The 20,313-nt window shown below is 53.0% G+C and overlaps 2 protein-coding genes across 3 annotated transcripts; both read left to right on the forward strand.

Annotated features, from left to right (window-relative positions):
- Window positions 1-884: 884 nt before the first annotated feature.
- On the forward strand, window positions 885-13,463 carry LOC123356652 (zinc finger protein OZF-like). 2 transcript variants are annotated; one of them, XM_045000029.1, is made up of 2 exons: window positions 885-927; window positions 11,744-13,463. In XM_045000029.1, the coding sequence occupies exons 1-2, from the start codon at window positions 894-896 to the stop codon at window positions 13,105-13,107; spliced, it is 1,398 nt and encodes a 465-aa protein (XP_044855964.1). In that variant the 5' UTR covers window positions 885-893; the 3' UTR covers window positions 13,108-13,463. The 2 variants fall into 2 exon arrangements, with proteins under 2 accessions (XP_044855964.1, XP_044855963.1); XM_045000028.1 differs by lacking the exon at window positions 885-927 and adding an exon at window positions 1,883-2,427.
- Window positions 905-19,746, forward strand: LOC123356622 (zinc finger protein OZF-like). Its single transcript, XM_044999983.1, is given in 3 exon segments — window positions 905-927; window positions 18,346-19,687; window positions 19,689-19,746. Coding segments are annotated over 2 exon segments (1,389 nt in total). The 5' UTR covers window positions 905-927; window positions 18,346-18,356.
- Window positions 19,747-20,313: the final 567 nt, after the last annotated feature.

A 20,313-nucleotide genomic window follows, 5' to 3' on the forward strand; every position in this document is an offset into this window, starting at 1 on the left:
GGGTTCCTCCGTTCTCCTGTTCACGCAGCATCCTCCCTCTGCCTCTGTGGCCGGGGTGGGGAGAACTTTCTGTCCGCTTACCAAGTCGGCTATGAAATCGCCACCGGTTTCCCTTCAAAGCTGTAAGAACGTCACGTGTTTGGAAGGCAAACGGGTGCCTTATCCTCGATATCGGGGGGAGAGGTGGGAAGGGGGTCCCCCGTCTTCCCTCCATGTTTCTGGTCCCATCTACGGCGTCTCCCCCTCTGTGCCAGCCGAGGGGAGGACGTTCTCCAGCCCTGTTGCTACTCAATCGTGAACCGGCGAGACCTCCGCTGGGTCCGGGCACCAAAGTGATTCTGCCCCACCCGCCCCTCATCTCTCCTCCCCGATGCAGCCACGGGGGAGCAAACGACCCAGGAATGGGACTTTCCCAGCCAGAGGGGGAGAGACGGAAGGGGGTAGGGGGACCAGATGTCCCGGTTTTATAGGGACAATCCTGATTTTTGGGGTCTTTTTCTTACCTAGGCTCCTATTACCCCCCACCCTGTGGGAGAAATAAGTGGGGGGAGCAGGTGGCCGATCCCTGACCTGCCCGGACCCATTTCTTGCAGCATCCCTGGGCAGATTCGCCTTCTGTGAACAAGGCGAGGAGGAGAGAGAGGAAAAGCCAGTTCCTGGTTCTCCCTGGGGACCATGTCGAGAGGAATAGCCCCCCCCCCACCACACACACACACACACACACACACACACACACAGAAAGGATAGTGGGGTTGTGACTGGGGCAGCAGGTCCTGAGTGTTGGACTCTTGCTCTTTCAGGGGCCGGTGACCTTCGAGGAGGTGGCTGTGTATTTCACCAGGGGAGAGGGGGCTCTGCTGGACCCCGCTCAGAGAGCCCTCTACAGGGATGTCATGCAGGAGAACTATGAGAATGTGACCTCGCTGGGTAAGGAGTCCTGTCCCCTCGGTTCTTAGACGGGGAAATGACTAGTTAAGGTTCACGTCACCCCCGCGCCGCAACCTTAACTCTGCCCTGTTTCAGCAACGTGCCAGCGACACGCACGCTAACGCTCTGCCCTCCCCGGCTACAGAGCGCGCTGGGAAGACGTGCGGTACAGCACGACCGGCTAACGTCTTCTCTTTGCTAAGGCAAAACGTGGGATCGGGTCCAGTGTAGCGAGTAGAAGCTTCCTACCCGTGGCCTGCACTCGCGGCACTGAATCTGCTGCACGCGGTCCAGGACAGACTTGCACCATGTTACTAAGCCCGTCACCCTCAGGATTCCTTCTGAGTCGATGCCTCCACTTACCACCTCTTCCCTGGTAGTTTGTTAACCTTTACGCTACCCTTCCTGAACTCTTCCGGGTGGCTATTGCCAGCTGCAGTGCTGGCGGATGGGAGGGCAGAGTTAAGGTTGTGTGGCGTACTTTTCCTCTCCTGGTTTTCAGAGGTTTTTGTGCAGCCACGCTGGAAGGAGACAGACCCCAGCTGTCGGCAAGCGGGATCAAACTGGGGATCGTCTGGAGCTTAGGGCATGAGCTGAAAGCCAACTGGCCATTAAGCAAACGCCTTAAGCTCTCTCTTGAAGTGATGGCGGTGCCGGGCCGGAACACCACACCCAGAAGGCGTGTGGGTTACGGTACCACTCGGCAACCTCAACTCTGCATTAATGCAGGATTCAGGGGGCCTGGGGTCTTCGGCGGCGGGGGGCCCCCGCTTCAGCAGTAATTCGGCAGCAGGGGGTCCTTCCACCCCAGCCACTGAAGGCCCAGAGCAGAAGAAGCTCCGGGGGCCCGGGACCCTCCCCCCCCCCCCCACCGGATGGCCCTGCATTAATGCAGCTATGGGCATTTCGGTTTTTAATGGACTTTTCTGCCCCTGTTAAGTGTGTCTATGCGAGAGATCTGCCGGCATACCCCCGTCGGTTAGGGGCGTGGGTCTGCGTGTGGGTTTTTGCGACCGTTGAAATATGGCTTTTCATCTGGAAAGTTCGATATTAGGGCAAAACTTCCAGAAGAAACTCCTGCCTTTCACCTGTTGTCTGGACGTTGGTATGGTGCGGCTCCGACTCAATGGCCTGCACCCTGGAGCAAACCGAGCTTTGCGACAGTGGATCGCCGGGAATCTCTGGCTATTAACAGAGCCTTAATCTCGCGGCATTTCGTGTGCTTTTGACGTCCTCAGGTTTCCTCGGCAATCTGAAATCGCAAACTATATCGTTATAAACGCCTTCCCAAAGAGGCGGTGGGTGCCCTGGACTATCTGAGACAAATGCTAAGCCACTGCGATCGGTCGGGACGATTTCAACCGTTGTTTCAGCCTCTGGTCTGCACGGAAAATATTATCCGAGCAAGGAGATTTTGTAACAAGCTGCGTTTGGGCCAGTCTGTATTTCAGGAGCACCTTGATCAGATAACGCCCACCGACCCTGCTCCGCACTCCCCTGGTGCGCAGTGAATTTGAAGACAATCCGAGTAAACCTGTGGATTTCAGAGTAGTTAGAATATTTGGCTTTTAAACAGAAAGTGATGCTATGGCCAGGCAGAATTAAATTTTCATTTTTATACTTTGGATAAGATCAATGTTTATTTTTAAGCTTGTTTCCCCCAATTTTTATCAATTTAATGTTTCGCGGTTGCTCAAAACGGTGGGTTTTAAGCATATTTTTTTCATAAGAACAGCTTTACTGGTCAGACCAATGCTCCATCTACCCCCGTATCCTCTCCTCCGACTGTGGCCCGTGTCAGAGCTCGAGGGGGAAGGTACAGGACAGGTGGAGTGATGGACACGTCTTCCCCTCCTGGCTTCTGGCAGTCAGACGTTTAGGGTTGCCTCTAGCATGGGGTAGCGTTCCCTGCCCATCCTGGCTAGTAGCCATTGATGGACCCGTCCTCCATGAATTTATCTAGTTCTTTTCTGAACCCTGTTATAGTTTTGGCCGACACAACATCCCACGAGAATGAGCTACAGAGGCGGTGGGAAATACTTGTGTTTGTATTAAACCTGCTACCTATTACTTTCATCAGGTGACCTCTGCTTTTGGTGTTGCAGGACAGGGTGAATAACACTTATGGACTCGTAGGAGTGGAAGGGACCTCGAGAGGTCGTCTACTCCCGTCCCCTGCCCTCGCGGCAGGACTCAGTATTATCTAGACCATCCCCGAGAAGTGTTTGTCCAACCCGCTCTTAAAAATCCCCAATGATGGAGCTTCTCTGTTCACTGTCTCCACCCATTCGTGATTGCGTAGACCTCTGTCATATCACCCCTTAGCCACCTCCGTTTTTAAGGGTCTGTGTTATGTTTTGCACTGTAGTGTCGACTCAGACGACACTGATGGGGAGGTGGGATCGTAGTTGAAAGAATTCTTCCATAGACCCAGCCGTGTTTCGGTTCGGCTCCATTACATGGCCCAGGGCGTGACATTTTCACAGCGACGTCATGAAGCCAGCCTAAGTTTGCGTAGACCGGCCCTAAACCGACCAGCTCAAATAGATACGTTTTAATCTCTCCTCCTGCGGCAGCCGTTCCAGACCCCGAATCGTTTTTGTGGCCCTTTTCTGAACCCTTTCCAAGCCCAATAGATCTTTTTTGAGATGGGGCGACCACATCTGCTCGCAGTATTCAAGGTGTGGCCGTCCCATGGATTTATAGAGGCAACATGATATTTTCTGTCTTATTATCTGTCCCTTTCTTAATGATTCCCAACATTCGGAGTTTTTTTTTTCGCTGCCGCTGCCCATTGAGTGGATGTTTTCAGAGAACTATCCACAGTGACTCCAAGATCCGTCTCTTGAGTGGAAACAGCTAATTTAGACCCCGTCATTTTATATGCATAGCTGGGATTAATTTCATCTGCTATTTCGTTGCCCAGTCACCCAGGTTTGTGAGATCCCTTTGTAACTCTTCACTGTCTGCTTTGGACTTAACTCTTGAGATTTTGGGGTGGTGGGTTTTTTTTCCAGATCATTTATGAACACGTTGAACACTTCTGGTTCCAGTGCAGCTCCTCGGGGAACCCGCCATTCAACTCTCTCCATTCTGAAAACTATTTATTCCTACCCCTTGATTTTCTGCCTTTTAACCAGTTGCCGATCCATGAGAGGACCTTCCCTCTTATCCCATGGCTGCTTACTTTGCTTAAGAGCCTTTGGTGAGGGACCTTGTCAAAGGCTTTCTGAAAATCTAAGTACACTATGTCCACCAGACTCCCCTTGGCCACATGCTTGTTGACACCCGCAAAGAGTTCTAATAGATTGGTGAGGCGTGGCTTTCCTTTCCAAAAGCAGAATGGACTCTTCCCCCCGACAAATCATGTTCATCTCTGCATCTGATAATTCTGTTCTTTCCGATCCTTTTTTACCAGTTTGTGCAGAACAGAAGTTAGGCTCACCAGCTTGTAATATCTCAGGATCACTTCTGGAATACTTTTTAAAAATCGGTGTGACATTATTAAGCATGTGAGTCGGTCATGGAAGTCCGTGAGTGGGTGGGAGGGGGCAGAGGGTTGGAGGGGCACTTACCTCGGGGTGGGGGGCTCTCTGGCTCTTACGGCCCTGCAGCTTCTAGGTGGCGAAGGGACCGGGGGGAGTTCTTCCACCGTTGCTAATAAACTGAAATCCCTCCTCCTTCCACTGTTGTCTCGTCCACACATGGAGCGTTTTCGGTTCTGCTCTCTTACCAGCCCTGCGCATGGGACAGGAACCATTTCCGAGAATACTGCCAGGGAGGTCCTGGATTTTAAATGATTTTAAATGGTTACCTAGGGAGGTGGTGGCATCTTCCTTAGCGGTTATTAAGGTTGGACTAGATACCTCCTGAGGTCCCTTCCAACCCTGATATTTTATGATTCTAAGGTCAGGCTTGACAAAGCCCCGGCTGGGATGATTTAGTTGGGGATTGGTCCTGCTTTGAGCAGAGGGTGGGACTAGATACTCCCCGAGGTCCCTTCCAACCCTGATAGTCTATGATTCAAATTTTCACCGTTTCAGGAAATTATGCAGCATTTTTTCATAGTTTGCCTAGCTGGAAATATCGATGATTTACCGATAGATATATTCTTCCATCAGGATGTGAATGTCCGGTGCAATCACTGTTCGTCGGTATGTACCGTTACAAATCTGATCTTTCCAAGGCCAGCGATCACCGATCTGCCCATCTGCTAGTGCTTGGAGGCTGGGGCAGTCGGGGGGACCATCTGCTGACAGGAGACCGTGTGGGGTTCCTCTCCAGGAGTCCTTGGGAGAAGGGACGGCAGGGAGCAGTGGGAGGGAAGACGACGATGGGGGGCTGGTGCTCATGGGGTGCCACTAACAGGGAGGGGTCTTAAGCACCAAGGGCTCTTAGGCAAAGGAAGCTGTCGTGGGATAAGAGGGAAGGTCCTCTCGTGGCTCGGAAAGAGAGGAAACAAAGGGTAGGAATAAATGGTCAGTTTTCAGAATGGAGAGAGGGAAATCGTGGTGTCCCCCAGGGGTCTGTACTGGGCCCAGTCCTGTTCCACATGTTCATAAACCGTCTGGAATAAGGGGCGAACAGGGAGGTGACAACATTTGCCGATGATACAAAACTGCTCCAGATAGTTACGTCCCAGGCAGACGGCGAAGAGCTACAACGGGATCTTCCAAAATTGGGTGACTGGGCACCAAAACGGCAGATAAAATTCAGTGTTGATAAACGCGCATTGGAAACCATAATCCCAACTATACGTATAAAATGATGGGGTCTAAATTAGCTGTTTCCACTCGAGAAAGATCTTGGAGTCACTGTGGATAGTTCTCTGAAAACATCCACTCCACGTGCAGCGGCCGCCAAAAAAGCGAACAGAATGTTGGGAATCATTAAGAAAGGGATAGAGAATAAGACAGAAAATATATTGCCTCTGTATTAATCCATGGTACGCCCACATCTCGAATACTGCGGGCAGATGTGGCCGCCCCATCTCAGAAAAGATCTATTGGAATTGGAAAAGGTTCAGAGAAGGGCCACAGAAATGATTCGGGGTCTGGAACGGCTGCCGTATGAGGAGAGATTAATAAAACTGGGACTTTTCAGCTTGGAAAAGAGGCGACTAAGGGGGGGATATGATAGAGGTCTGTAAAATCATGACGGGTGCGGAGAAAGTCAATAAGGGAGTGTTATTTACTCCTTCTCATAACACAAGAATTAGGGGTCACCCAATGAAATGACTAGGCAGCAGGTTTAAAACAAACCAAAGGAAGTATTTCTTCACACAACACACAGTCAACCTGGGGAACTCCTCGCCAGGGGATGTTGTGAAGGCCAAGACTATAGCAGGGTTCAAAAAAGAACATGATAAATTCATGGAGGATGGGTCCATCAGTGGCTATTAGCCAGGCTGGGCAGGGAAGGTGTCCCTAGCCTCTGTTTGCTAGAAGCTGGGAATGGGCGACGGGGGCTGGGTCACTGGATGATTCCCTGCTCTGTTCATTCCCTCTGGGGCACCTGGCACTGGCCGTGGCGGGAAGGCAGGATACTGGGCTGGATGGACCCAGAATGGCCGTTCCTATGAGGGCTGAGAGCAGTGAGAGGAAGGGACGGGCTGTGTGGAAGAACAGGACTTGGAGGGAATCGGGGAGGGTGGGCTGAGGAAGAGGAGGGAGGAGGAAGGGAGTCGGGGAGGTGAGCTCCTGGGGAGAGGTAGAGGGGTTGGCTGCAGGAGAGGAAGACGGGGGGGAACAGGGGGTGGAGCGCCCAGCAGCGGGGTAGGAGGATTGGGCAGGAGATCTGGGTTACCTGGGAGCGGGGTGGGAAGGTTTCAGGGAGTCAGAGATTTGGAGCAGTCTAATGACCTCTCCCTCGGCAAAGCTCAGAGCCAGCACTTCCTCCCCCTTCTCTTCCTCTGGGTAATCTCCACCCGCGCGCCCGCATTCGGCTACCGTCTCCGCGCGGGCGACTCACAGATCTGCCGCCTCTGCTCCAGAGCCAACGAGAGCCTCAGCTTGTCTCTGACCTCTCCTCGTGGATCTCTCGCCATCAGCTCAAGACCAACCGTGAAAATCACGGCTAAACACAGCTCCTAACATTCCCCCCCCCAAGCCGTCCCGTCACCTCCTTTCTCTGTCGCTTTCAGACACCACCACTGTCTCGTTTGTCCCGCAGGCCTGTAATCCCAGCCGCATCCTCGACGCAAACCTCTCACTAGGTCTTCATATCCAGGCCGCGTCTACATCTTGCGTTTTCTTTCTGCGTCACGTCCTCAAGATCTGGCCTCTCCTATCCATCCACACGGCTGAAAAGTCTTCTCCAAGCTCACGTCCTCTCCTCTCTGAATTACTGTCACACCTTTTTTCTCTGGCCTGGGCAAATGCAACCTTGCCCTGCTTCGAATCCATTCAGAAGTAGACATCCACCGAGCTACGTCGTTATCCTCAGGCACGACCTCTGAAAGGTCCTGAGTGGGAGACCCATGTCCTGTTATAAAGACAACAGGGGATCAATTATTCTCCATTGTTCTCTGAGCTCGGACCGAAGTAATTGGCTTCATCTGCAGCAACCAGGATTTAGTACGGAGATGAGAAAAAAATTCTAGCTTGGGACAAAGGTTACGAACCGCCTGGGCTTTCAATCTGCGGCTTCCCGAGGCAGGGAGATTGAGAGAGGGAAACAGAGCGGGGGTCGGGCCGTGTCTTCACGGGCGCTTGTGTCCATGAAACTTGTCGCTCACGGGGTGTGGAAAAAAACCCACCTCCTCCCCGAGTGACAGACATTTGGCCGGCATAAGTGGGAGGTGCTGGTTTTATTACGCCGGCGGGAGAGCTGTCTCCCGTCGGCGTAACACGGCTACACGAGCGGTCTCACGGCCGTCCAGCTGGGCCTCTGTACGCTCGTAAGCACAGATGTGACGAAGTGGGTCTGTTCTTAATGGTTTCTCTGAATAGTGCGTGGGTGCCTCAGTTTCCCCTGTCCCGTTCTAGGTGGGGGGAGAAGGGGGGGTGATTGGTGCAGAGCCCGAGAGGGCCGGTGCGATGGGTCTGCACAGAGAATGGCCGACACCCTGTCTGCTGGCCACTGATGGCCTGAGCCCTCCCCGGCAAGGTGCCAACTGGAGAACAAAGAGATCAGGGGCCTCCTGGCCCAGGAAAGAGACGAAGGCCAGAGGAGGAGCTGGAGGGAGTTTCAGTTTGGCGCTGGCTGGGGAAATGGAGGGGGGCTCAGACAGGGCTCTGGCCGCCACAGCCCCCACGACCACCCCTTCCCACCTCACCATAACGTCCCCCACAGCTCTCCCACGCTCCCCTCTGACCCCGTAGATCCCACACCCACAGCCTCAGATGCTTTCTCTCTGCTGCCGCTGCCCTGCGTTTTCTGTATATTCCCTCCACCAGACCCGCCTGCCCTGCAGCCCCGCCGTCCGCTCTCGTCCTCGGCCCTTTCACCATCCCGAGATCGTTCTTCTTCCCGGGGTCTGCGAGCCGCCCCCTGGCCATTCCTCGCGGCTGCTTTCTGTTGTCAGACGCCACCGGTGTGGTGCTCTGCTCTATTCAGTGTTGATACCAGTCGGCTGCGTGCGTGTTCCCTCTGTGCGCTGCCCCGGCTCTGCAGATCGCTGGCACAGCGGACCCCGAGAGAACCCCCCAATGACCACTGGCTCCGATAAGGAACGAAGGCACCCGGCCATTGTCAAACGAAGCACGGTAATAGTTCCCCCGCAGACTCTCTAGGACATACTACGAATGTGTGCCCCCCTGACAATGGCCCAGTTCAGTCAGTGGCGGGACTCTCCACGGCCCCCCTCGGCCAGACAGAGACGCCCGCACAGGGATGCATTTTTAGACACAGGTACAAACAGGTGACACATCCCTCCTGACGCACTGAGGTGCAGCCCGTCTACGCGTTAGGGTGCCGTGTGTACGTGCTTTAAGCAGCCGCCTTCTTGCCAACTTCTGTGAGCCGGGCCGGCCTCTGGCTCACGGCTGAACTTCGCTTTATGTTAGCAATGTCTTGACCCTAACGTCTGGTCAGGCCTCATGCCGGGCCTCTGATACAAGTAGGGGTGAAAAATTGGGACGAGAGTGAGGCGTAATAGGAGCAAAGCCCCCGAAATCAGGAGTGTCCCTATAAAATCGGGACATTTGGTCACCCTAGATACAAGGCTTCTGTTTCAGGGCCTCGCCTTGCTACACTTTCTAACGACCCTCTCAGCAAATGAGATCACGAGCTCCTTAGCTCATCAGCCCTCCGCCCCGGCCTGAGCGGGTAATTAACAGCTCCACATGCCAGGCCTCCTCCGGGAATAAAATTCTGCAAGTCTCCGGCTCCTCGACTGGCCTCTGGACTAAATACCCCACGTACCGACTGTGTTTACCCAGACCGTGCAGATACCCGCGGCTCATCCCTCGGGGTGTCGGGGATCAGCAGTGCAGAGTGACAGACACAGGAATGTTTATTCTGCGGTTGTGGGGGGAAGGATGAGAGGGGAAAAAGGATTTTTAAAATAGCCATCTCCACGCCTGCCTTTCTCATCCGAAGGCCCTGCCGTCCCCTGATGGGCAGCTAGGCAGGCCTGGCTTCTTCAGCCATCTCAGTGGGGTCCCCCTCTCTGTCTCCCCCCCGCAAAACAATGACATGAACTGCCAGCCCCGTCCTGAAAAGAAATCCCTATTTAAACAGCTCCAGTGCTTTTTAGGGTGACCAGATGTCCCGATTTTATAGGGACAGTCCTGATTTTGGGGTATTTTTTTTTAATATAGGCTCCTATTTCCCCACCACCACCCCCATCCTGATTTTTCACATATGCTGTCTGGTCTCCTTAGTCCTTTTGATCTTCTGGGTCCCAGGCCTCAGCCCGGTTCATCAAATTCCGTTCTGTAGCTGACTGGCGCAAGCTGGCAAAATACACTAACGGGTCAGGCATTGTCTCATCACAGCCCCGAGGTGTTTGCCAAGAGGTGGCTTCCTGTGTGTTTTTTCACAACCCCCTGTTCAACGAAACCTGCATATTCATGAAGGTGTTTTTCTATAGAGCAGGAGATTAGCTCTTCCCTCTGGGAAGATGTGTGGGGTGGGGGTAGTGATACCTGGAGGAGAAGACAGGGGATGGTTGGGGGACAGATGGAGAGAAACTGAGAGAAACAGGGAGAGGGGAGAAGAGAAACTGGGACAGAAAAATTCCGGAGAGACTGAAACGGAGCAGGACAGACAGACGTGCAGCGAAAAGTCCCTTTAGTCTAAAGCCGGCTCGTCGAGTCAGCCCATGTTTGACGTCCGTCTTCCTGAGCATCCGTTCCTGTCTGTTCCCGACCGTCGGTCCGGGCTGTCTCTTATCACTGATTCGCATGGTCCCGGAGAGCTGGACCAGTGGTTTTGGTCTAACATTCGCCCCCCTGGGCAAGCATCGCTGGGGTCGAGTCTATTTCTTCAGGAAGGCACTCGCGGCTCAAAGACCGACGTGGGTGTTACACCGCCCCCAAGCGAGATATTTGGGGAAAGGGGAACCTATGAGATAATCTAGAAATCTGGCACTAGAAAAGGGCAACTAAAATGATTAGGGGTTTGGAGACGGTCCCATATGAGGAGAGATTAAAGCGGCTGGGACTCTTCAGCTTGGAAAAGAGAAGACTAAGGGGGGATATGATAGAGGTCTATAAAATCATGAGTGGTGTGGAGAAAGTGGATAAGGAAAAGTTATTTACTTATTCCCATAATACAAGAACTAGGGGTCACCAAATGAAATTAATAGGCAGCAGGTTTAAAACAAATAAAAGGAAGTTCTTCTTCAAGCAGCGCACAGTCAACTTGTGGAACTCCTTGCCTGAGGAGGTAGTGAAGGCTAGGACTATAACAGCGTTTAAAAGAGAACTGGATAAATTCATGGAGGTTAAGTCCATTAATGGCTATTAGCCAGGATGGGTAAGGAATGGTGTCCCTAGCCTCTGTTCGTCAGAGGATGGAGATGGATGGCAGGAGAGAGATCACTTGATCATTGCCTGTTAGGTTCACTCCCTCAGGGGCACCTGGTATTGGCCACTGTCGGTAGACAGATACTGAGCTGGATGGACCTTTGGTCTGACCCGGTACGGCCGTTCTTATGTTAATCGCCTGTGCGTACCGAGATAGAGAGATTTCTTTATTTAGAAGGTTATACTGAAGTACACTCAGTAGTAAGTTTTCTAGGGTGACTGTGTATTTATGTGCCGTTTTTATTATATATATTCATCTATTTAATGTAACTGTAGAATCAAGTTCCATTTGTTCTCGTTTCAATAAAATCCCCATTTGGACAGCGCGTTGTATCATCTCAGCTACCCCTAAACAACCTTTTATCCCCATGTAACACGCCCCCGCCGGAAAAACGACCCCACCGCTGTGCTGAAACGTTACTCAATCTTGGCTTGGAGAGGGGGTGATTGGTCCTGCTTTGAGCAGGGGGTTGGACTAGATACCTCCTGAGGTCCCTTCCAACCCTGATCTTCTATGATTCTATGACCCTTGGATGTATTTTAAATTACAACCCGATAACCCTACTTGGAGGGCTCTGTTTACGTTGACAGGCCTAGTTTAAATGCCCGTTCGCCACAGACTTCAAAGCACAAATGTTGCAAGTATGTATAATTCCACTATATTAGGTATAGTTGGCAATAATATTATTGGTTAGTGTGTTGGTCATTTTCAACTGATACCCCACAAGGCATATTGTCTGCACACACAAAAATCAAGGCGGTGGTGTGTAGGGTGCGAAGACCCGGGTGCTTGGCGTCACCCTTTTCCCTTCCTGTTTCTGAGGTTTCTCTCTCTGTCCCAGCAGGTGATGGGATGGTGAGTGAGAATGAGGAGCAGACCCCTCAGCAGGAAGACGCTGAGCCCGCGGAAGCGTACGGGGCGTTATCGCAAAGATCTGAAGGGATTGTGTCCATGAGTTGTGAACAGGGAAAAGGTTGTGAGGCTCGGCACAGGCCAGAAAGGGAGCAGGGAACGGAGCCGAGGCAGAAAGTGGGTAATTGTCAGGGAAACCACAAGGAAACCACAGCCCAGCAGAGCATCCCCACAAGCGAGAGAGGCCACACGCGCTCTGAGCGGGGAGAAAACGTCGGTAGCCCTTCGGCTGTTCTTCGACACGAGAGAATCCGCGCCGGAGAGCCCCCCCACCAGTGCGGCGAGTGCGGGAAGACCTTCCGTCGGAACTCGCACCTTGTTCGCCACCAGAGCGTGCACACGGGAAACCGACCCTTCCGGTGCTCGGACTGTGGGAAAAGCTTCAGCGTGAGCTCCAACCTGATCGCCCATGAGACCATCCACACGGGCCATCGCCCCTTTTCCTGCTCCGAGTGCGGGAAGAGCTTCAACCGACGCGCCAACCTGATCACGCACTGGAGAATTCACATGGGAAAGAAGCCCTTCACGTGCTCGGCGTGCGGGAAAAGCTTCACGGACAGCTCGAACCTCATCCGGCACCAGCGAACCCACACGGGGGAGCGACCCTACGAGTGCTGCGAGTGTGGGAAAAGCTTCACGGACAGCTCCGACCTCATCCGGCACCAGCGAACCCACACTGGGGAGCGACCCTACGTGTGCTGCGAGTGCGGGAAAAGCTTCAGTCGGAGCTCCACCCTCATTCGCCATCAGAGGATCCACACGGGAGAGACGCCCTATAAGTGCCACGAATGCGGGAAAAGCTTCAGCGTGAGTTCCAACCTTGTCACGCATTGGCGAATTCACACGGGGCATCGACCCTTCACCTGCTCCGACTGCGGGAAGAGTTTCACCGACAGCTCCAACCTCACTCAGCATCAGAGAATACACAGGGGGGAGAACCCCTATAGCTGCCCCAAGTGCGGGAAAAGCTTCACTCAGAGCTCGGCTCTTCTTGCACATCAGCGGATCCACACGGGAGAGCGACCCTACGAGTGCTGCGAGTGCGGGAAAAGCTTCAGCGTGAGCTCAGCCCTGGTCGCGCATCAGAGACTCCACACGGGGGAGAGACCCTATAAATGCTCCGAGTGCGGGAAAAGCTTCAGCGTGAGCTCAACCCTCATCATCCATCAGCGAATCCACACGGGGGAGAGGCCTTATCGATGCTCGGAGTGTGGGAAAAGCTTCAATCAGAGCTCCCACCTGGTTAGGCACCAGAGTCTCCACCGGGGAGATAAGCACCATAAAAACCTTGTCTAAGGCTGTCAAAAAAACCCACCAAGTTTTTTTAATCCGTTTCTAATTCCCACCTAGTGACCTTTAAGGCTCTTTGCTGTGGTCCCGCAGCTCCCCCGAGATGAGTAACACACCGTTGGAGTGAATCCCTTGGTCCTTTCTATCTGCTCCTTCATCCTGAGTCATGACAATGTGTGTCCCTCCTACCAGGAATGTCCACCAGCCCCAGGTAGGGGAGATGGGAGCCCATCATCTTATAGAATCACAGAATCTCAGGGTTGGAAGGGACCTCAGGAGGGATCTAGTCCAACCCCCTGCTCATGGCAGGACCAACCCCAACTAAATCATCCCAGCCAGGGCTTTGTCAAGCCTGACCTTAAACACCTCTAAGGAAGGAGATTCCACCACCTCCCTAGGGAACCCGTTCCAGGGCTTCACCACCCTCCTAGGGAAATAGTGTTTCCTAATATCCACCCTAGACCTCCCCCACTGCAACTTTGCTTGCTACATTGAAGTAAAATCTCCCTGGGCCTTGTCTCCTGTGGGATTTTCCCAGGCGTTAGCTAGCTGGAGGTAGCTGTCCTCATGTAAAAAGACAACTATATTTGCAGCGCCGACGTAGGCTGGGTATAATGGTCAGGGTTAACGAACCTTGACCTGTCCTCCTCGACACTTCCTAGTCTAGACAAAACTCCGAGCGTCACATTTCGACTTCTGCTCCCATTAGCGGAGCGATTGGTAGAGTCACAGAGTTCCTCCTTTTGTCTCATTCCCGGGTGCCCTGGGTTATATTGTTCTTACCATTTTTCTCATTTAAAAATATACCAAAGATCTGGAGCAGGGAGAGGATGGAAGTGTCATTTCAGCCGCCGTGACACGGGAAGGGTATAGGGTGGTCTTGATGGATTCCCTCCTTCTCCATCACCGTTCAATCCCCCCCTCAACCCATCCGAGTTAGCTTCTGTGGGAGCCACAGTGGAGTGTAACCTCCCTTCCACCTCCCAAAGTGTCGCACGACGCAGTCTTCTCGGCTCTCCGTGCTTAGGAATCACAATTTGATCTTAAACCAGACTCACTAGGGCTGGAGATGAAAGTGTCAGAGACCCGGAGGGGAGATTTGAATGGATCACAAACACACAGAGTGATGGTTCTGTGTTTTCATCCCTTTATCTATCGGCAAAGCTTTTTGCTGCTGAGCTGGGATTGTCTCCAGAGGAGAAGACTGGATGTTCTAGCGTCATTGAAACGGGGAAAACGTTTTGTAAATAACTTGACTCAGTAATAATGAAGTGGTGCTGACTGAACAGTGAGGGTAATTAACCAGTAGAACAATTCACCAAGGTTTGTGATGGATTCCCTGGTCTACCGAGGGCCCCTGTCCTTAGGGAGGAGGATTGGCCGACTGGGGCTTTGTAAGACTGTTTGTTCTAAGCTGAAGTGCTAATGAATTTATAATCCCAGGGTTTCCCCTACACGTGGGTCAGAGAAGACTACAGTTGTCAGAGCCCGTGTGAGAGCTGGGCTGAACCCTGGTAAGCTTGTTAGCGGGTGTGTCGCTTCTGTTGTTTGAAATACGTTTTCTCTGCCATGATTTTTCCCTGACGAATAAAGTAGGTTTTCTTAGAAAGGACTGTGTGGCAACGTCTATCCGTAGCAACCTGTCGGTGCTGAGAATTACCAAGGGAAGTCAAAAAGAACAGGAGGACGTCTGGCCCCTTAGAGACTAACAAATTTATTGTAGCATAAGCTTTCGTGGGCTACCGCCCGCTTCATGGGATGCATGGGAAGTCACTATCCATTCTGAAAATACCCCAGGTGGAAGGTGGACGGAGGCATGTCTCCATCAAAGCTCAGGGTTGGTGCCTTTGCTGGACCACGGAAGGAAACCCAGGTGCCGTTGCCCCGAACTGTGACAGGTGGATCTTCCATTGTCTCACCAGGGTGCTGCATTTGTTTCTTGTTGGCGTATCCATCCCAACCTGGATGGGACAGTGTTACACCAAGAACCATTACGTCCCCTGCTCCGGAGAAGGAATTAAAGCTTCCTCACTCCCAGTGGTTCCCCCAAAGCGAGAGGGGAAATTGAGTGATACATCTATTTCTTTACAAAAAAATAAAACCATAACGACCACACTGGGTCGGACCAAAGATCCATCTGGCCCAGTATCCTGCCTTTCAACTGTGGTCAATGCCAGGTGTCCCAGTGGGAATGAACAGAGCTGGGAATCAGCAAATGATTCATCCCCTGTTGCCTATTCCCAGTTTCTGGCAAACAGAGGCTAGAGACACCATCCCAGCCCATCCTGGCTAATAGCCACTGGTGGACCTGTCCTCCAGGAATTTATCTTCTACTTTGAATCCAGAGATTTGAGCAGGATAGAGGCACCGTGGAGCTGTTTCCAGGGCCTTTTATAACTTCTGCCACCCATGGTTTCCAACAAAGCCCTCGGCACGGCTAGTGGAAAATTACAGGGGAAAGATGGAGTTTGGAGTCACATGGGCCAGTCACAGGTCCATGCCTGACTTCGCTCAGTCAGAGCAGTGTTGAGGGGCATTTCCCGTGGTCCATTGAGAGTTGTTCCTCGACGAGCCGCTCAATTTGAATTTGAATTTGGTTTTCCAGCCGCCATTTCAGGAACTTGTCCCGCTCAGGTCGGAGCGGCTGCTCGTCAGGACAGAGGGGTTGTCCACCCGGCAGCTGTCTCGCGTGCGGGGCCTTTCAGCAGGAGCTGATCGGTGCCCCCGTTCTCCATTACGTGTCACAGGCCCCTGTATGCCCCGTCCTTCTTTGGGGGCAGGGCGAGGGTGCCGCTGCCCGCCGGTTAAGTCCGCCTGCCTGCCCTTAGCCTTCGGGGCAGTACGGCCCAATGGCCGGAGTCAATATGGGTGCCCTCTCCCTCGGTCTGTATGGCCTAGTGGTCAGAGTCCATAAACCAGCCCTCCTCAGCAGGGCTACCGTATCCGCTGATGCTGTGTCCTGGATGTTTTTGGGGTCTCTGGCTTCCTCAGGGTGCGCTACCCCTGGGGACTCCGGCCTCCACACGGCATCCGCAGGTATCCAGGTGTCCGTCTGGGTCTCAGCATCTCCAGCTCCTAAGGTTTGGGGCTTTGGCCGCCCCCACGGCTGGAGCCAGCGGCGTGTGTCCTTCCTCTGCCACGGTCAGCCCCGAATGAGCGGGGCGGCTCCCTTTTATACCGAGACAGCACTTGGAGCGTGCCCAGTAGGGGCGAGGGGGCGTGGCTTCCTCAGCCCAGAGCATGGGGTTAACTCCTTCTTGTCCGGTGCAGGGCCTGGACGCCCCGTCACAGCTCCACACCCGGGGATTTTCATACTCCCACCCATCACACCCGGCTCACTAGATTCCCTAATTCTGCCAAAGGTGCTTTCCTGACACTGCTGAGATCCTGCATTCAGTGAGATCCCTGCCCGTCCTGTTCCCTTTCTCCACTGAACCCCACCAGCCCATGCTTCCTGTTCCCAGCTTCCCCAGGACTCTCTCACTGTCTCTGGACCTCTCTGTCAGCAGGAAGCAGTGCCAGGGACACTTGCCCTCTGTCTGGAGTCTTCGATTTCTGGGACATGGATTTACCTTCTTTATGTTTTAGGAGCCTCTTTGATAATAACAAAGGCTCCGTTTTAGTCACGGGTATTTTTAGTACCTGATATTCTGTGATTCTCTGATAGGTCACGGGCCTGAAACAAAAGTCCACGGGCCCATGACCTGTCTATGACTTTTACAAAAAATACCCGTGTCACGGAGTCCCAGGACGATGCTCTGGAACTGCTCCCCACCAAGCCAGGCAGGACTCTGGGGAGCCTCCTCTCCCTCGGAGCAGCCTGTCCCCAGGGCAAGAAGCTCCCACGGCTTCACCTCCTGGGTCTGACCTCGGAGCATTCAGCCTCCTCTGCCCCTCCATGCGCTTCCCACAGCGAGTCCGCCCCAGCGGGGTCCTGGGGGGGCCACAGGGTCCTGCCCCCCCACTTCGCAGTCAGACGTGACTCTCAGCCAACCAGTAACACAGAGGTTTATTCGATGACAGGAACAGGGTCTAACACAGAGCTTGTAGGTACAGAGAACCGGACCCCTCGGCCGGGTCCATTCTGGGGGGCAGCGAGCCAGACCCCCACATCTGCCCTCACTCCCCGTCCCCAGCCAGCTCCAGACTGAAACCCCCTCCAGCCCCTCCTCTCTGCTCAGCCCCGTTCCCGGGACAGGAGGTCACCTGACCTCTTTGTCTCCAACACCTTCAGTTGGCACCTTTGCAGAGAAGAGGCCCAGGCCATTGGTTGCTAGGAGACAGTGTCAGGCATTTAGGTGCACTGGCCCTTTGCTCTGCAGCAATCACACACCCTGATCCACCACCTAGATACTTAAGAACTGCGTAGGGGACACTGAGGCACCGACACCGTATTCAGAGAAAACATTGAGAACATCCCTAGTTCGCCACATCCCCGCCATAATGAAAACTTGGCCAGAGGCCAGTCCGGGGGCACCACGGGTGTTGGAGGAGTGGGGGCCACAGTTACTCAGGCTGGAGGTTGGTGGGAGCTTCCTACTGGCTCCTTCCCTGCAGAGTATTGTGTACCCGGGGAACTGACCCTGGGATTTCACTGGTCTACAACTAATAAATAAACCTATAAATTTACCTGATCTCACTTGTTTTCTGTCCCTTTACAAACCTGATGTGATTTCCACCCTGGAACAAGGGGAAGAGTTATGATGTTCAGAGCTCACAGAAAAGAGAGATCCTTAGAGTTCCCTACACTGGCGAGGAGACATGAAACAAACTCGGACTCTGTAGGTGTCTGGAGGAAAGAGCCGGGGTTCCCCACAAAGACCATGAGAACTTTCTAAGTCCAGGAGTCTCCTCAGCAGGTGTCGTGTCTTCAGGGTCCACGTCCCTCATGCCCTCCGACTGACACGTGGCAGGACCTCCCTCCCTTCCCACTGAGAGTTTGGGTGAGCTGTTGAGGCAGAATTGATCTTTTCCTCTCTTCCATGGAAGGGATGAGTTTGGAGAGGGTTTGCGCATCGGCCTGCTACACCCAGGGTGGTGAGTTCAATCCTTGAGGGGGCCATTTAGGGAATTGGGGCAAAAATCTGACTGGGTATTGGTCCTGCTTTGAGCAGGGGGTTGGACTAGATACCTCCTGAGGTCCCTTCCAACCCTGATATTCTATGAATTCAAATCCTGGTTTTTATTTTCTCTCTCTCTCTAGCACTGACTTCCCTTGTCCTGAGGTTTCTCTCTGTCTCCCAGCAGGTGCTGGGATGGTGAGTAAGAACGAGGAGCAGAACCCCCAGCAGGAAGATGCGGAGCAAGTGAAACCAAATGGGGGAGTATCCCAACGATCCAACGGGAACGTGTCCAGGAGTCACGAGCAGCGAAAAGCCTGGGAGAGGCCGGAGAGCGAACGGGGAAACCAGAAAGGGAAGAACGTGTGTAAACCCACGAATGGGTGGGGAACTCACCAGGACCTCAAAGAAACGGTAACCCGGCAGAAAATACTCAGGGGAAAGAGAAAAAATACATGCGCGGAGTGCGGGAAACATTTCAGTTACCACTCAGGCCTTGTTAGACACGAGATAATTCACATGAAAGAGAGACCCTACGAATGCAGTGACTGCGGGAAAAGTTTCACTCAGCGCTTAAAACTTATTACGCACCAGAGAATCCACACAGGGGAGAGACCCTATGAATGCCGCAAGTGCGGGAAACGCTTCACTCGACGGTCAAACCTTTTTACGCATCAGAAAATCCACACGGGAGATAGACCCTATGAATGCGGGGAGTGTGGGACGAGCTTCACCGACAGCTCGGCCCTTCTGAAACATCAAAGAATCCACGTGGGGGAGAGACCCTATGAATGCTGCAAGTGCGGGAAAAGCTTCACTCAGCAAGCAAGCCTCATTACACATCAGAGGATCCACACAGGGGAGAGACCCTACGCATGCTGCGAGTGCGGGAAAAGCTTCACGCGGAGTTCAAACCTTATCACTCATCAGAGAATCCACACAGGGGAGAGACCCTACGAATGTTGTGAGTGTGGGAAAACCTTCACGGATAGCTCAGCCCTTCTTAAACACCAAAGAATCCACACGGGAGATAGACCCTACGTATGCGGCGAGTGCGGGAAAAGCTTCACTCGCAGCTCAAACCTCATTACACATCACAGAATCCACACTGGCGAGAGACCCTATGAATGTTGCGAGTGTGGGACAAACTTCATTGACAGCTCAGCCCTTCTTAAACACCAGAGGATCCACACGGGAGAGAGACCCTATGAATGCGGCGAGTGTGGGAAAACCTTCACTCAGAGCTCAAAACTGGTCACACATCGGCGAACCCACACAGGGGAGAGACCCTATGAATGCGGCGAGTGCGGGAAAACCTTTATTCAGAGCTCAGACCTTATTAGACATGAGAGAACCCACACGGGGGAGAGACCCTATGAATGCGGCGAGTGCGGGAAAAGCTTCACTCAAATCTCAAGCCTCATTACGCACCAGAGGCTCCATGTGGGGGAGAGACCCTATGAATGCAGTGAGTGCGGGAAAAGCTTCACCCAGAGCTCATACCTTATCAGACACCAAAGAACCCACAAAGGAGGGCCTTTGGGAATGCTGTGAGTGTGGAAACCGCTTTACTCAGAGATCATAAGAAAGTTTTTTATCATAAGAAAATCCACACCGGAGAGAGAAACCTCTTGGTGCTGTGAGTGTGGGAAAAGATCCACTCCGACCTTGCTCCGCATCAGAGAATCCACAAAGGGTGAATGTTGTAAGTGTGAGGAAAATCTTCACTGACAGCTCAGCCCTCATTCCCCGTCAGAGAATCCACCTGTCGGAGAGACCTCGGGAAAGTGACGAGTGCGGGAACAGCTTCACTCAGAACTCAGACACCTCATCGTATCATCAGCGAAACTGTAAAGGGGAACAACACCATGAAACCCTTGTCTAGAACTGTCAACTTTTTTTTTTTAAAGTCTTTTGCTAATTCCAACGTGGTGACCTCATCCTATGATCTGGGAAATGCTGCCCTCTATGATGCAAATGGAAATAGAAGGGAGGTTTTTTTGTTGAATTTACCCTTTGTAGGTGAGCCACATGTGTATAAAATGAGATCAGTGTTGAAAATGAAACAGTAGCCCAGGGGTAGGCAACCTATGGCACGTGAGCTGATTTTCAGTGGCACTCGCACTGCCCAGGTCCTGGCCACCGGTCCGGG

This window comes from Mauremys mutica, chromosome 26, assembly GCF_020497125.1.
Source record: "Mauremys mutica isolate MM-2020 ecotype Southern chromosome 26, ASM2049712v1, whole genome shotgun sequence".
Classification (NCBI taxonomy): Eukaryota; Metazoa; Chordata; order Testudines; family Geoemydidae; genus Mauremys; species Mauremys mutica.

Bases quoted from the DNA above. Each gene is read 5' to 3' on its own strand.
- LOC123356652 (XM_045000028.1), top strand. From the start codon at position 2,253: ATGCTAAGCCACTGCGATCGGTCGGGACGATTTCAACCGTTGTTTCAG. The intron at 2,428-11,743 runs GTGCGCAGTGAA...CTGTCCCAGCAG, and splicing joins CCCTGCTCCGCACTCCCCTG to GTGATGGGATGGTGAGTGAG.